Below are 15896 nucleotides of genomic sequence, written 5' to 3' on the forward strand. Positions count from 1 at the left end.
CAAAATCCCAATCTTCCATCAGCTCAAACCCAGAGGGACCTGAAAACCCTCTCAGATTTATAGCTGGAAGCAGACTTTTGGGACCACAGAGCCTTCTGGAGCCCTGAGATGCTGCTGAGTAACTGAGAGATTACAGCCTTTGAAGGTTTACTATGCATCACTATTTTTAACAAAGGGTGAAGACCCTTACAGCACCATTTAGCCAGAAGACAGCAAGCTACTGCTCCTAGCTTTCCATGCAGTAACCCATTTAAGGTGACACTGACACTGAGTGGTATTGGCCTATACACTAAGCAGCTCTTGTGAGAGCTTTGCCTAAGCAGCTTTCCCAGAGAGCAAACTGCTAGTTGTGTGCTCTGCCATCTCTCCTCCAAATCAGATAAAGGACCGACTTGCTGACAAACAAATCATTTATAGGCAGCTTATTGCACTGTGCAGTGGAAGAGATCTCACTGTAAGAGGAAGGGAGAGCAAAGACCAGGCTCTCTACAACCACCACCTGCTTGCAGTCATTCCTTGCCTGCAGCTTGCAGGAAAAGCATGGCAGTTCCTATGCCAAACGCTTTGAGGTTCACAGAGCAAAGAAATCCTCCTCATAACCACTCTATGATATCACATCCAGCTTTTGTGCTGTTAGTACAGCATCTGCAGGAACCAAATAGGGACTTCACAAATAACTGATATGACAGAGTAGACTGAATCTAGGCTGGATGTGGCTCTAGGCAGCCTGGTCTGGTGGCTGGCGACCCTGCACATAGCAGGGGGGTTGAAACTAGATGAGCATTGTGGTCTTTTTCAAGCCAGGCCATTCTATGATTCTATTCTGAATTAAACATTCCTTCCCCATCACTGTTCAGACAGAAATAAAACCTTTAGGAAGATGCAGCGTCTCCTAACAGTTCTCATCTCACCAAGATCTGAGTAGGATGAGTCTTCTGCAACCTTTTCAACCTGTACTTTCTTAAAATTAACTTTTGGGAAAGCATGTATTCCACAGTTAAATAGCAAATAACCGAAACTTTAGGGTCTCAGCTTACAACAACTTCAATAACACCCTGGGGACCACGAGCCACTCCTCCACTCCTGAAGTTTTAAAGATCCAGACCACTCTTACTCAGGTACTGAAATGCAAAGCTGAAAGCCTAATTGACATTTCCTGACTTTGGAAACTTTGGGCACAGCTGTCCTTGAGCAATACAAACCTTGTTCTAATACAGCAGTGAACAAATGCCAGCCCCCACTCCCACTGTGGCTTTTTATTTCACAACCACTGAAAGCTCGCTCAGTTGAAGATCAGTAGTTTCTCTACTACAAACTGTGCTTCAAGAGCAGCTCACTCTGCAGTGCATTTGCAGGCAACACACCCTGATCAACACTGCATTTTAGTGTAGAAAAGAGATAGAATCACCGTGAGCCCTGCATCTGCATAAACCATATGCAGTTTCCTTAGCACAGCAGAGGTAGGCTAAGGAACTAAAATCTACAAAAATCCCTGTGCAGGGTGAAGAGAAAAAAAAAACCAACACAACTTTCTGGCTAGCAACCTGCAAGACTTTTTGATGAAGACACTGTTTTGCAACATCAGAGGAAGTTCGCTCTCATTGATAAGGTGTCAGTTGGTAAACCATCTCACCACTAAAAAACTCCAGGAGTGAAAGGGAAATCCCCAGGGTAAAGCAGAGCTGAAGCAAATGCCAGTTATAAAGGAGCTTCCTCACATGTGTAGCCAATCAGGTCATCTGAACACTGGAAAGGAAACTTGAATTTAAAAATATGTATTATTTGGTTTGCAACACAGGAGTCAAGGGGCAACCACATTTTATTTATTCGTGCATACAAATATGTTTAGACAGAACCAGGGGGGTGTTTTTCTTCATGAATACACAAGATCTTAGCCCCTGCAGTCCCCATGGAAGGGAGAGTTCCCATTTATACTGCATCACAGTATAGAGCTGCCCAAAAATAACTGCAGAGAGCTATCTTTGCCTATAGAAGAAAGAGGGCTTTCATGTGACTCAAGAATTCATTATTTCCACTAGTCTCCCTTTCTCAAACCACTTGCAGGGGATGCGTGTGAAAGGCTTGGCAACTCCAGTAACTTATCAAAGATCAGGACCAGGTTGCCCAGGGAGGTTGTGGATGCCCCATCCCTGCAGGCATTCAAGGCCAGGCTGGATGTGGCTCTGGGCAGCCTGGTCTGCTGGTTGGTGACCCTGCACATAGCAGGGGGGTTGAAACCAGATGATCATCGTGGTCCTTTTCAACCCAGGCCATTCTATGATTTCTACAGGATCCACAACACAATTTTGTATCTTCTTCTGTTTGGCTTCCCCCCATTATTTGAGGGACTTTCAGACAGCATTTAACAGAGCAGGAATCATCCAGAGCTGCTGAATAGGCCTCAGTTGTTGAAAGGCTGCAAAGCAGCTCTCCTTGACACAGAGCCAGTCTCAGCATTCATGGAAGTCAGCACAATTGTGGGAGCACTTCTTGGAAGAGGGAGCAGGGGAAAAAAAACCAAAAAACATGCAACTGAAATTTCCCCTACTATTGCACAGGCATGACTAAAGCAAATATGAATAGCAAGATAGATTTATGCATCTGAGTAATATTCGAGCTTCTAGCTGTCCTTTGGAATACCAGGCACAAAATTGAGGTAAATCAAAGCCTTAATTCACATTCCTCATTTTCATTTGGCCTTGCAAAATGAAGGTGAAATCATTGTAGTACAGTCTTTATTAGGTATACTGAAGATCAAAATGAAACCAAATGAGATTCCCCTCGTTCAACCAAAATAAATTATTCAGCTTTAAATTGAAAAGGAGGTGATGATTAAAAAAAAAAGTTAACTATGTTAATAAGCACTTTCTTCATGAAGAGATCTCAGTCTGGGTGGAATTACACCCTTATTTGCTACCCAGCTCTTCAACTGTGTCCAGGTGATCCTGATTAGCCAGCTGTACTGCTAAGCCCCAGGACAAACTTGGAGGTAACCAACAGGACAACAACTTTGTCCTGGATTATAGCTCACTTTGAGCAAGCTGGCCCAGCTCAGCTGCTGTGTGATTAGCAATCCACCTGTCTTATGGACTGCCACTCTGGAGTTGAACTGTTCTTAGCCTTGTCTAAAGGAACTGACACCAAAGCAATGCTAGCATCCAGCCAGGGTGCCTTCTTAATCTCCCTCAGAGCATTGGACTGTTCTAGTTCATTTCAACCAACTCTTCAGGGTTTCAGGGATATTAAATTTCTAAAATCTTAAGAAGGACGACAATACACTTATTAAAAGAATACACCACTAGAAGAAAACATGCCATCTGTGTTCTCCCTTATGCTTTGACCTGAAGGGTGGAAAAGTCCCCCAGTAAGCAGGAAGGACAACAGATGGGTGCTTTAAAAACAGCCACAGTTCACCTGGCCTCTTTCCGAGCTGGAAGTATAGGGAGAGAAATGAGAAATGTTTAGAAGGGGAGCGATCTGCAAGGCAGAAGATGGTGCTATTGAAGTGCAAGGGCAGGGGGAAAGTATTGAGCAGAAATCCATAGGAAGCCAGGTCTGACAGTTTTGCTGTTGTGAAACAGCTCTGACTAGCCAAAATTAGACTTCATACCCTCAATAAAAGAAGGGAAAAATTGTCTTTTCTTCTTTGAAAACGTTATCAGCAGAACACCTCACTTGCACAATCTGTGCTTACAATGAATTAAAATAAATCTGCTCACCACAAAGCACAGATTTGCACATTTAAGCATCATGGAAAATTCATGCTGAACGCTGGGGGCTACACTCCCCTGGGACTGCAATTACTCAACGCAGGATTGCACAGAACACCTTGCTCCTTGCCTCCCAAAGCACGCTGCAAAGCTACCACACAACTTACACAAGCACCAAAGAGCACGAAAGCTCCAGTTCTTAGCCAGCAGCACTGACTCCTGGAACACACAAAGCAGCTCTGAAATGTTTGCCACCCTCACTGATGAAAGGTTTTTCCACAAAGACACTTCAGTCGCACAGGATCTGTTTTTCTGGGTCACTCCTAACGTGCACCTTCATATATACAGGTTGAAAATCTTTAATTATAAAGCACATGTAAATTTGTGTAATTAGAACTAAACAGTATAATTTTACATGACAGTTGCAGAAGTGGTTGATAATGCCTTTCGCTTTCTGCCCTGCTGGTTACAGCTGTCAGGCAGGCAGATCTAACAAGCATCAGCAAAAGACACAAGTTGCAACATGAAAAATGATCAACTATTGGAACTGGGGCTCAGCATGACTGAGACATTTGCTACCCCTGGAGACACCAAAAGCTTATCTGGACAAGGTTCTGAGCAACCTCCAGAGATCCCTTCTAACCTTTGCCATTCTATGGTTCTGAGAACTAAACTTTTATCAGACATCAAGCCAACTTCTCCTGCAGCTGAATACAACTCCTTCATAAACGTGCATTGAAATAGACTCCATCAAACTAAGGGCCAATTTTAAAAGCTACGTTTGTCAACATAAACTGACCAAACAATCTGTCACTATGGAATAGGAAGCTACTGGATCCACTGCAGGAGAGGTTTCATATAGCCCTGGCCTCGACTGTGGGTTGGTCCTTGCTGCTAAGATGTGTGCTGATGTTTGGAGGAAAAGCTTTCACTTCTGCCAAGCACTTGGGGAAACAAAACTGGGTCCTGCAGTTGAAATCACCAAGTATCACTGTAATTCATAAAAAAATGGAGCAACAAAACACAAGATGTAATAGCATTGAATACCAAAGAGTTTTGCTATCAGAGAAGCCATCTCCAAGACAAACTTGGTTCAAAATTTCCTCCTATAAATGCAACCAATCCCACCTGCCGCTCTTCCTCAAGGCGGATTCTCTCCTCTTCTTTCCTCCTTTCCTCCTCTCTCTTTGACTCAAGTTTTCTCCGTTCTTCTCGCTCTGCTTCCTCAGCCTTAAACACAAACAACAAAAAAGACCTTTAAACAACCAAAGAAACACAAGACAGGCTTTAATCTCCCTCAGTATACATCTTTTACCTTCATATTGGAAAGGCTAAGGGGGACGTTCCTGACTATCTTCCTGTATGCATGTTCAGAAATAATAACCTAATACAACAAGTCACTATGATTCAACTTTCCTCACCCCCCCAACCTTCAGAATATTTAACATTGTGGTAAGTTTAAAAATTACTCTTCTGACTTGAAAATGCTCATTGAGAGGGAGACAAGGCAAGCTTTGTATGTGCACATACCTTATAATTAGAGCGATATTATGGAATATCATAATTATTCTGAGGTAAAGGGAAAAAAAAAAAAAAAAAAAAAAAAGAGAAAAAAAATCCCTAAAAGCAAATAGATGAATTTTAACATGGGGAGAATCTCTTAAAGAGAATGTTGTACTTGTCTCTTCAAATCTACAAATTCCTACTATTTCTAACCAATCTCAGCGAAGGGAGATTGTCCCAGAACAGTAAAAATAAAGATATTTTGTGTATTGTTTAGAAACCTTTTGTTTCTTAAGTTGTGCTTTAGTGGATTTGTGGCTTTGAACGTTTCAGCAAAGACGACTTAACCGAAAAATTTATTTGTCTACGTGGGAAAATAAAAATCAGCACGTTTTAAAATGAAACAGAAAGATTCCTCGCTCAACCAAGCGATGCTTATCATTCAACTTTGCTCACATTTTCCACAAAAAGAAAAGCAGCTAATTAAACAGAATCACTGTGGAAAGCAATGATAAAACGCTTCAAAGGGAGCGAATGAGAAAAGGATGGTAAATGTATACAACACTAATCAGGTTGGTTGCTAACCAGCCATCCTTTCTATAGGACAAACCACCACGGTGGTGGTAAAGCAGGAACTGCATGCATACCTCAGGTACCTCAAAATTCTCCTGGGTTTCTGTCACCACCAGTTTTTGCTGAGTATCACTGTTCAGGTTTTGCTCTGAGCTTTGCACGTGGCAGGAATGCTTACCTCTCTCTGAGCTTTTCTGGCTTGTTTCTCTTCTAATTTCCTCTGCTTTTTTGCTCCAATTTTCCCCGTCACCTGAAGTTCTGGCACCTCCTCAGCATCATCTTCCTCTGCAAGATTGTATTAAAGGGCAAACAACAAGTTGTAAATTGCACGTGAAAAGTCCATTCAGGAAACATGAAACATGACTACTTCCTAGGAAAACAGCAGCACATGAAAAGGATGCACACATGTATTTCAAACAAGATAGATGGAAAAAGGCAAAAAAAACCAACCTTCCAAAGTAGGAGTAACGAGGCAAGACAAACTCAACTCAGAGGTGAAAATGTAGTTGATATTTAAATCCTGGGTTTAATTGCAACAAAACCATACGTAAATAGTTCACTGTTGTATGACAAATGGTTGTTTATAAAGATGATCTCTGTAAATGTGGAATATGAAAGAAGAGCTTTTAAAAGATGGCTGTTTCCTTTCCCCTCCTCCTCCCTCACATATTTCACAAGTATTTGGCCACTTCATTTCCTAAACAAAATTTAGCCCTCAATCTTAACACAGACTGACCATGGCCTTCAAAGGTCATCAGCTCACTCCATCAAACCTCACCTGGAGATGACTGTGGTGTGGCAGTTGCCAAAGTTAGTTTGGCAGGGCTGGCAGCAGAATATTCCCCCATAGAGAACTCTCTCCAGAGAAAGTGGTTCCTTTCTATTGCTGTGAAGGAACCCAAGGGAAGTGCTGTTTAAGAAGCACGTGGATGAACAATGCTCACCCTTCTTTTACATGCAGACCTACCTCTGAAACGCTTTTGTTTTACTAATTTCAATACACAGTATGGTGCTATGGTTAAGCCACTGAGACACATCAACAGAACCAAATGTAATTGAGATCTGTGTAGGTGGCTCTCAAGCAATTTAGATGTTTTCAGGATATGGAAGTTGAGATGAGGCAGGCTTGCTAGTTTGGGCTTCAGAAACACTGGCATCTGATCACTGATGCCCTTCCTCCATCTCAAAGAAACACTGTCTAATCTGAGTGTCCCCAGCACACAGTTGCTTCTATAATTTTGCTGAACCTTAAAATATATTGATTTTTAATCCTAGGCCAAGGGGAGGTCCAAATGCAGTAGGTGAGCAGCACAGCATTAGCAATTACTACTCCCAGTTGACAGGTTGCCCAAGGAGGCTGTGGATGCCCCATCCCTGTAGGCATTCAAGGCCAGGCTGGATGTGGCTCTGGGCAGCCTGGTCTGCTGGTTGGTGACCCTGCACATAGCAGGGGGTTGGAACCAGGTGATCATTGTGCTCCTTTGCCACCTGGGCCATTCTATGATTCTAATGCTGGTATTATCCCCTAGAAAATTATTTCTGGGAAAACACCACCTCCAACACAATTCAGTTCGAAGCTCTGAGTGCTTCCCGGATTTCATCTACATTGAAGATACCTGAGCCAGAGGTCAGGCAGAAGCTTTTAAAGCATTTTTCCAGTCCTGCATCAAGCATGCCTATGTTCAGTAGTGTCTGCTTTCCTTCAATTTAAAGCATCTGATGTGATCCCTTAGGTCCTGCTTCCCTCCAAGCTTCTTCTAGTGCATGGAGTTACATCTAACAAAAGCCAAGAGACAGTGATGCAGATGCAACCCGTGATTCAGCAGAGCATTAAATGTTAACAATGCACTCAACCTGGGTGCAATTAGCATCTGCTAAATAAACCTGAATACGCTGACAAGAGGATGAGCACTTGGTATGAGAGTTTGCTGAATCAATCAGTTATTACAGTGCAAGAATAGCTGCACCAAAAGCAGAGAGGATGCTGCACAAAACCAGATTGTTTTCTTTTCTTCAACAGAAAGAAGCTACTGGAAGCTGTAATTTCAGCCACATGAAAAGTGCTTTTCACATATGTAGCTGACAACAGTCCACTGTACCACACACCGTAACTGCTGGTGTGCTTCAAATGTGATGTGACACAAATACAGCTTTCAGAGAACCTCAGCTTTCCCTTAGTGTTTTAGAGGCCAAACAGCATTCAGTAGTCATGCAGTTGTTTGAACCTCTTGAAATTTAAACAGTTCCTTTTAAAAATATCTCCCAATACCATTAGATAAGAGTTAGTATACTGATGCTCTCTGTAAGGACAGGGATTTACACAGTAGTGTACAGAGTAAGTAAAAACAGCAAGTTGAAATGTGCCACATCATGACTTTGGATACTTTTGACATCAGTGTTAGAAGGCCTTGCTTCCTCCTTAGTTTTGGAAGTGAAATTTCAAGGTCAGGCTGGAAAGGGCTCTGAGCACCCAACAGAGCTGTGGGTGTCCCTGGTCACTGCAGGGGGGTTGGACCAGATGGTCTTTATGTGTGTCCCTTCCAACACTAAGGCATTTATGATTCGATTATTCCCATCCCCCAGAAAGAGTGCTAGCAGTAGATATGGCTACTCACACTTCTGCTTGATTTACTGTTTACACAACACCTTACAAAAAAGGGTAGGAAAAAGAAGGGAAGGTGCCAGGCAAAACAAAATTAATCCTGGAGACACCAGACATATGCATGCTATTGAGACTGAATATATGACACCAGCTACTGGAAAGGAAGCAGTCCACCATATGGAAAGGTGTGGGCATTCATAAGCAACACAACATAATAATGACTTTTTGTTTTTAAAAGTCTGATAGGTACCCAGTCTAGGAAACAAATAAGACCTCATGCTTATTAATCTGCAGCTGCAAAATCAGTCTATGCTACAGATAGAAAAAGGACAGCAAATAAAGGACACGAGCCCCTGTGAGCTGAAGTCAAACAACTTCAAGCTCTCTCTTGAACCAAGCCATATGGCATAACTGAGAAACCACACACCTAACCTCTTTCTACACGCCATCTGCACTTGTCTGAAGGGCAGGAAGAACACTGTGGATACTTTGATATCACTGAGGCTCTATATGAAGAGTAGCAAGTCAAAAGTCACTTTTGATTCACTAGTTAGGATATTAGTAGTCAAAATTTAACTGTACTAAAAAGATTTTCCTACTGATTAAGCACTAAAATTATTCCCATTACGTGCATTAGTATTACTCTATTTCCAACTGTTTCACAAGAACACCATGGGATCACATCAGCATTTATGCACCACTAAGTGGAGATAACGATTGCAATTCATTTTAGATATTATTCCTCCCTCCAGATATTCATGCAAGACCCTTTCATGGGAGATTTTTTCATGTAAGATTTGAATGCTGGATTTAAAAAGCAATAATGGGCATTTTAACATGGCCAATCACTACAGGTTATAAACATACATAGATTTATTTTTTATACATACATTTATTATTTATTTTGTGCTTTGTTTCTCAGTTGTGATTGATACTTGTAGAGGAAAACATGCAATCCTAACCCCCAGTGTCTTGCCAAGCAAAAGAAGAGAGGAATCTATGATTTAATTTATGTTGTAACCATTAGCTTTACCTTATATTTTAACTCATAAGCTAGAGGCTATGACAGGACTATTAAAAGCTCTTGGCTTTATCAATTGTGTAGAAATCATTTACATTTAACCCAGCTTTCACTGCACTGCATATTCCAGTATCTGTTCTCAGATATACAGGCCTAACTACTGAGAGAAAGGCAAAGAAAACTGGGCTAACTACTGAGAAAGGCAAGGAATAAGATGCCCAAAGAGGCTGTGGATGCCCCATCATTGTCCTCTGACAACAAACAAATGGGATCTGAAATTAACACTACTTATTCTCATTACTCCATGCCACAAACAATCCACAACCTGACTCCGATTCATCCCTTTTCCTTCCACTGCTTGGCCTCTCCTGCTCCAATTATTAATACTGGAAATCTACACATTCATTCCTTGCAGTGAATTGTTGTCTTTGCCATAGCTAGGCCCACAAAGCCACCTCTGTTTGGGTTTAGTTTAAATTAAGATGCAACAGAGGCAATCAAATCTGTTATCAAACTGGGCTATCAGGAGCAAGCTAACCACACAGATACAGAACTATCCTTCCAGACTCATTTTCCATTGGGAAAGGCACATGCACTGTGCTACATGCATGCAGTACAGATACACTTTGAGGCACACAGGTTTGAATGACAGCTGCTTCCATTGCAGTGGGCTGCAAGACAGCAGCATTATGACTAGTTTGAAGTTGTGCAACACAAGCCAAACTCTTCTAAGTCACATCGAAAGAACACAGTTCAGGGGCTTCAGTCATTTGGAGAATTACTTTGTAGCCCATGAAAAGCATCTCCCCAGCAATCTTTGGTCATCAGAAAATATTAATAGATGTTGACTTTCTCAAAGGAGATGACCTCCTTTGAGTATTCCACTAACCACTGAGAATCATTACTCAGCCAAAACCCAGCCAGCGTAGGCAGCTGGCTAGCAGCTCTGTCCCCACGGTGCAGTGCAGCCCACATGGAACCCATGAATAAGGGACCTACATACACAGCGTGGGCTGCAATTCTGGTAGGAAAGTCAAGGCATTTATTGCTTTCCTCTTTGCTTTCTGTCTGTACCAACCTGCAAGTAATTTAGTAATTTAGGTGCCTTACCCCACCCAAGCTAGAGGAAGAAATTAGTCTGACTTAGATCCACTTGCAATGGTTGGAGATTTGAATATTCAGTTACTATCCCTGTCTGTATTAAATGACTCCTCCCTACCTGGACATGCAAGGAAATAAAGCTAAGCCTAACAACTACAGAAAGGATAATTAAAGGCTACCAAGGTTCTGATCCTAATGCCACAGTTTTTGCCTCCCCCTTTCCCCCCCCATTACTCTGTAAGAGTTTTCGATACTGGCACAATATGACAGCTCAGCACAGGCAGCACAAACTGTGGGCTACAATTTTACCCTTGAAGCTCAGGTTAGATGGAAAACAGAAAACCTTCACGCTAACCACAACTCCAAAGCCTGCAAGGGTTGCGTTGAGCCCATTTCTTAACATCAGCAGAACTGGCTCCTGGCAGGCAGAGTGCTGCAGTGCTAACAGCAGCTCCTACCTGACACCATTTCTATGTCTGTGGCAGTAACACAGGCAGTGAAAAAAAATCCTCTTCAGCTTAGATGTCTAGAAGCCTTCTAAAGCAACAAGAACACTCACAAGTCAAGACGGAAGAAACCAGACTGGCTTGTTCTCAGTATGTCTCTCTACACCAGCAAATAACTTCACTCTTCAGCCATGAGTGCCCCAACTGGTCCTGCACTGCACAGCCCTGCATGCATTCTGGGCACTTTTCTCATGCGAGTCAACTCATTTTTGTAACACAGAACTGAGCTGTGGTTGTTGGGACAACCTGCCATTTCAATAGGTTAAAGGGAGGCAGCAATGACACAGCTAAAATAGCCTCTGCCCAGAGGAGACAAATCCTAGAGGATATTCCAGGATTATGCCACGTGGCCACAGAGGGGGCTTCAAAACATGCCATTCAGCCTTCTTCAAGGGAAGAAGCAACTAGGGGGGAAAACTAGGGACAGATGCTTCTTTTCACAGCTATACTATCAATGCCTACATGCAGTCTCCAAAGGCTGTGTTACTGCTGCATAGCAGCGCTCAGGCACTTGGAAAAGCCATCCCAGCATATGAATGGGAGACAAACCAAAAATATGTGGAAGTACAAAACAGAAGAAAAGAGCAAGAAGTTGTTTCAATATGAAAAAGATTAAAAAATAGAAGAAATGTCATTTCAAAGAAAGCTTCATGCAAGAGCTGCAGCGCTTGCATCTGATATACAGAAGGCTGCAAAAGAATTATTTATAAAGCCCAATGACACAGCCTCACAGTGACAAAATAAGAGAAGTCATTTGCTTTGACAGCCCACTTTCAGCCTTTGGCATGAAAAACTTTTGATGTCTGGAGTTTAAGGAAAAAGCTTTTTCGATTTCATTTTTCTTTGCAGGATGTTATCACATGGAAAGAAAGAACCAAAGTTGAAGAGTTCAGGCCTGTCAGTTTTCCATTTGCACAACTGTTGGACATAATTAACTTGGAGAGCGTGTTTACCTGCCAACGTAAGTGGAAAATGCTTCCTACAAACTGCATGACAAGAAAGCCAAGAGAAAGTGCAATTATCCCCCAATTATGGCATCGCTCAGATGAGTGCTCACCACTTCTCACTAGTCTAGGCCAAAGCCATTACCTGGATCCCCTCTGCAAACTCAAGTGAAGCAAGGTCCACTTCTATTAATACCCGAGTAGAAACCTTAAAAATTTAACCTACTATCTGAGAGCAAAAGGAATTCAGTTAGAATCATGGTGATACCATCTTTGTGGAGTAACAGATGTGTGAAGTTTCACCAGAAGAGTGAGTGGGACGTGTGTGGTATAGAAAAATGTTATTTATCACCATTTTCTTGCCTATAACCACACTAAAGAAGTGTAGCTGTTAACTGCAGATCCTGCACCAGGACCAATGGACTCATTGCCAACAATCTGCTGGCAGGCAGAAGAAATGCTGCAGTCAGCAGCGATCTCAGCTAATTGGGCTTGATCCTGATCATCAACCAGATGGTTTCTCAGAAAGTAAACTCCAGATTTTGCAAAGGTTACATTAGGGAATTAATGCTTCCCACCAATTTACAATAAACACTGTAGAGCAAGGTGATGATTCTATTTACCTCAATTTCACCTGCATGTCTAAGAGGAAATACAAAAGGCAGCTTCTGTGAAGCAAGAAGAGAAGCTGTAAAGACAAACAGAACAGGGTCAAGCTGCATATGGTTCCCAATCTATTGAAATGAACACTTTTCTTCAGGAGCCAACTGTACCCCGGCATCTGCTGCTGAGGCCCAGTTTAATGCCTGGAAGCTGAACTGCACCAAGCATTACCTTCCACCCATTCCTCTGCCTGTTGTGCTCTCCTCTGGGCCATCATCCGGTTCCCCAGGTTCCTCCGGCGCCTCGGCATCCCATCGCCCCGCTCTTCAGCATAGGGCTGAGGTCTGACTGCTGCAGCCACATCTTGCTGGTGCTCCTCATCAGCTGCAGAAGAGAAATAAAACCAATGAGAGCTGTTATCCTTGCTTGCTACAGTTGTCCAGTCAGTTTTTGCAACCAGAAGCACAGTACTAATGACACGATACATACGGCGCTGTCTCTGTTCCACCACATTGATTCAGACTACAGGTCTGCCAATAAATCTGCATACAGAAGGAGAGCAGAAGTCTGCCTACATCTTCAAAGGTCACTCATCGCCAATATACTTGTCACTCTCTGCATATACTTGCTGTTAATTAAGACTGGAGCAATATAACAGGAACAGTTGAAAGATGGTACAGGAGGAAGCAATGGACTGTGGGCTTGGTTCAGAAGTTCTCCTCAGAACCCCCTCCCCCCAGTTTCTCCTTGAGATCTCCATGATCCCACTGTTACCAACTACAGCAGCCATGCCAGAACAGTGATGATAATCCCAGATTATCCTCGATAGCTGCTTTGCATATTCCTTTGATAACTGCACATTCTGTTGATAAGAGAAGCTCGTATTTGTGTATGTTGTTACTTGCTCAACCCTGCAAAGTATTAAACACTCTGACCCTCATACAGCTCAGTATTCAAAATGTCTCTGAAAACCACAGAACTCCTCATTTATTTAAACTGAGGACACATTTTTGGGCTTTGCTGGATTATGTGGTGTCCCAGCAGGAGCATAAAGTGCTCTCTACGCTCTGCCAAATCTCTAGCAGCCTCTGATCCAAACAATGCCTTCTAAATAAAGCTACCATTAGCATATCTGTCATCAGAAAATAACATTCATTATGACTACATCTACATGACGATCAAAGGTGTGCTTGCAGCTCATCCCAGTATACTTCAATTAGCTTCAAAGCAGCCAACTTCAGTGCTAATAACAACATAGCTGCAGCAGCACCGAGCTCAGAGTGAGCAGGGGAAGTATTGGGCCAGCAAAGCTATTTGCAGTTCAGGCCTGCTGCAACAATGCTGTTAGCAGACCCCCAGGAAGCTCTGAGCACAAACACACGCTGTGACATTTTGAATTGAGTCACTGCTGTCACCCTCCTGTTCTCATCCACTCCTTCTGTCTGGGGACCAAACCAGAGCTGTAATAAATGACAGCACACAGGCTCTAGCAATCAGATAACTGCTTCAGGACTTGCCCGGGCTTATTTGTAGTGTGATGATGCTTATTCTGAAGGCTATTCAGCAGCGAAGGAAGCATTGTACTGCACAATAGCAGTTCACTTACTGAGAACGTTACTAAGTGCCAGAAATATTCTTAGTCTGCAAAAAGACTTTTTATACAGATGCAATATTTCTCTCCATAAATTATTGAGACACCCTGCAATTCAAACCTTGGCATCCCTCCAGCTGAAAGCTTCGCTGTGTCTACCTCAGTATTTTCCAAAGGTGGTTCTAAGCACAGCAAATCACCTGTGAAACTCTAACGTCCATTCATTCTGAGGCTTGGTTTTGGTTTCTATCGTCCTGTGAAACAGAGACTGCTTTGCATTTTATGAAAGAGGAATCTATTTATGAGCCATGCATTCATTTCAAGCTGACATTTTTAACCCTTCACAGAGAAGCACGTGTGAATGAAGCTATCCTGTTTCCTCAGATTAATTCTCTCTGAGTGACACGGCAATATCTCAAAGCTGACTACTTTTAATGGGGCTCAGAAAATAGTGAAAAAACAGAACCTGACCTATACAAATGGTCAAATCCATGAGGCAGCTGTTGGACAATACTTATCTGTTCAGATCTCCAAAGTATTCAGACAATTAACAGAAGACACCTAGACATAACAGGTTGTAATTCAGCAGAAAAAGATACACTTTACTGCATCTCTTTCTTTCCCACTGCCCTCAGCTCAGCTTTGCAAAGCATTCAGCTGGAAATCATCTGGGAAACATGATGTTTATTCCTTGCATATCCATCCATCCCTCATGAGAGGGAGGAGAAAAGAATCACCTCATCTATGTGCAACGTGCCTATACCTGCAGTTTGTCCGGGGTCAAAGATGTGTCTGTGCAGCTCAGGACTCACCTGCTCCTTCCAATTTCTAGGAATTTAATGTGCTCCCCTTCTCTTTTCACTCCCTCCTGCACTGGAAATAACAGACTGAGCAGAGGTATGACTGGTGGTTGCAAACAGCACAGAGAACAGACTTAAAAACCACCTTACTCATATTCTCAGAACCGGATTGACTGTCAGATTTGGGGTCAGGCATGATTTTCTGTCAGGTCAGGCCCTGGTGTTTTTCACCCCCCTTCTGCAGCACAGGGTGTGGTTCAGCTGCTGTGATTATCTGGATATATCTCAGTTCATTTTCCTGTAGCTGCAGAGGTCTCAGACTGAGCGGCACCCCAGGCTAGCCAGTTCATGCATAGATTAGTCACACAAGAACTAATTAGGCTTGATACAGAGCCATCCAAGTGAAATTCAATGACCAACATTATATAGGTCAGACAAATTGATCCGGGAGTTGCTTGGCGGTTTGCAGAGTGGCAGGCCAGAAGAAATTAATTAGATAAAGCCTTCAATTAACAGGCAATACAAACAAAAAATTAAAGAGACGTCTGGAAAACGGATGCAGCTTCAAAGCTTGGTTAGCTTTTATTCTAAGCTTTAAGATCTCTGCTCTCAGCTTTCCAAAAGGCCAAGGAGCCAAAAAACAGGAACAAAAACCTCATTTCAGGGGACAGGTTTGCTGCCACACTGAGAGCTCTGTGTTTTCAGAGACATCAGCAAAGTGCAGAGGCAGTAACATTATTTCACACAGTTGCTGCGAGTCTGCACTTAATCAGAGCTCTTAGAGAAACAGCTCTGTTCTCTGAGCAAAGTTCTGCTCTCTTTCCTAATCTGGATGTGAAGCACCACTGTCATATCACTACAGTGAATACTGTGAAATCTTTTGGCATCTCTGCTTTCTAGGACCTGATTTTACAACCTCCATGTAGAAACCTGCTCCTTTCT

At 42.7% G+C, this 15896-nt stretch overlaps 2 protein-coding genes across 2 annotated transcripts in view; one reads left to right on the forward strand and one right to left on the reverse strand.

The window, feature by feature from the left end:
• PTPRA (protein tyrosine phosphatase receptor type A) overlaps positions 1 to 15896 on the forward strand; it is a 553533-nt gene that overhangs the window by 205304 nt on the left and 332333 nt on the right. The gene's annotated exons all lie outside the window — the stretch shown is intronic.
• Positions 1 to 15896, reverse strand: part of DDRGK1 (DDRGK domain containing 1) — a 29523-nt gene that overhangs the window by 11201 nt on the left and 2426 nt on the right. The window contains exons 2-4 of the mRNA XM_048943667.1: positions 12795 to 12947; positions 5965 to 6071; positions 4839 to 4940 (exon numbers count right to left, since the gene is read on the reverse strand). Of these exons, the coding sequence (XP_048799624.1) occupies positions 4839 to 4940; positions 5965 to 6071; positions 12795 to 12947 (362 nt within the window). The remainder of the gene's footprint in view (positions 1 to 4838; positions 4941 to 5964; positions 6072 to 12794; positions 12948 to 15896) is intronic.

The sequence above is a fragment of the Lagopus muta genome, chromosome 4, assembly GCF_023343835.1.
Source record: "Lagopus muta isolate bLagMut1 chromosome 4, bLagMut1 primary, whole genome shotgun sequence".
NCBI lineage: Eukaryota > Metazoa > Chordata > Aves > Galliformes > Phasianidae > Lagopus > Lagopus muta.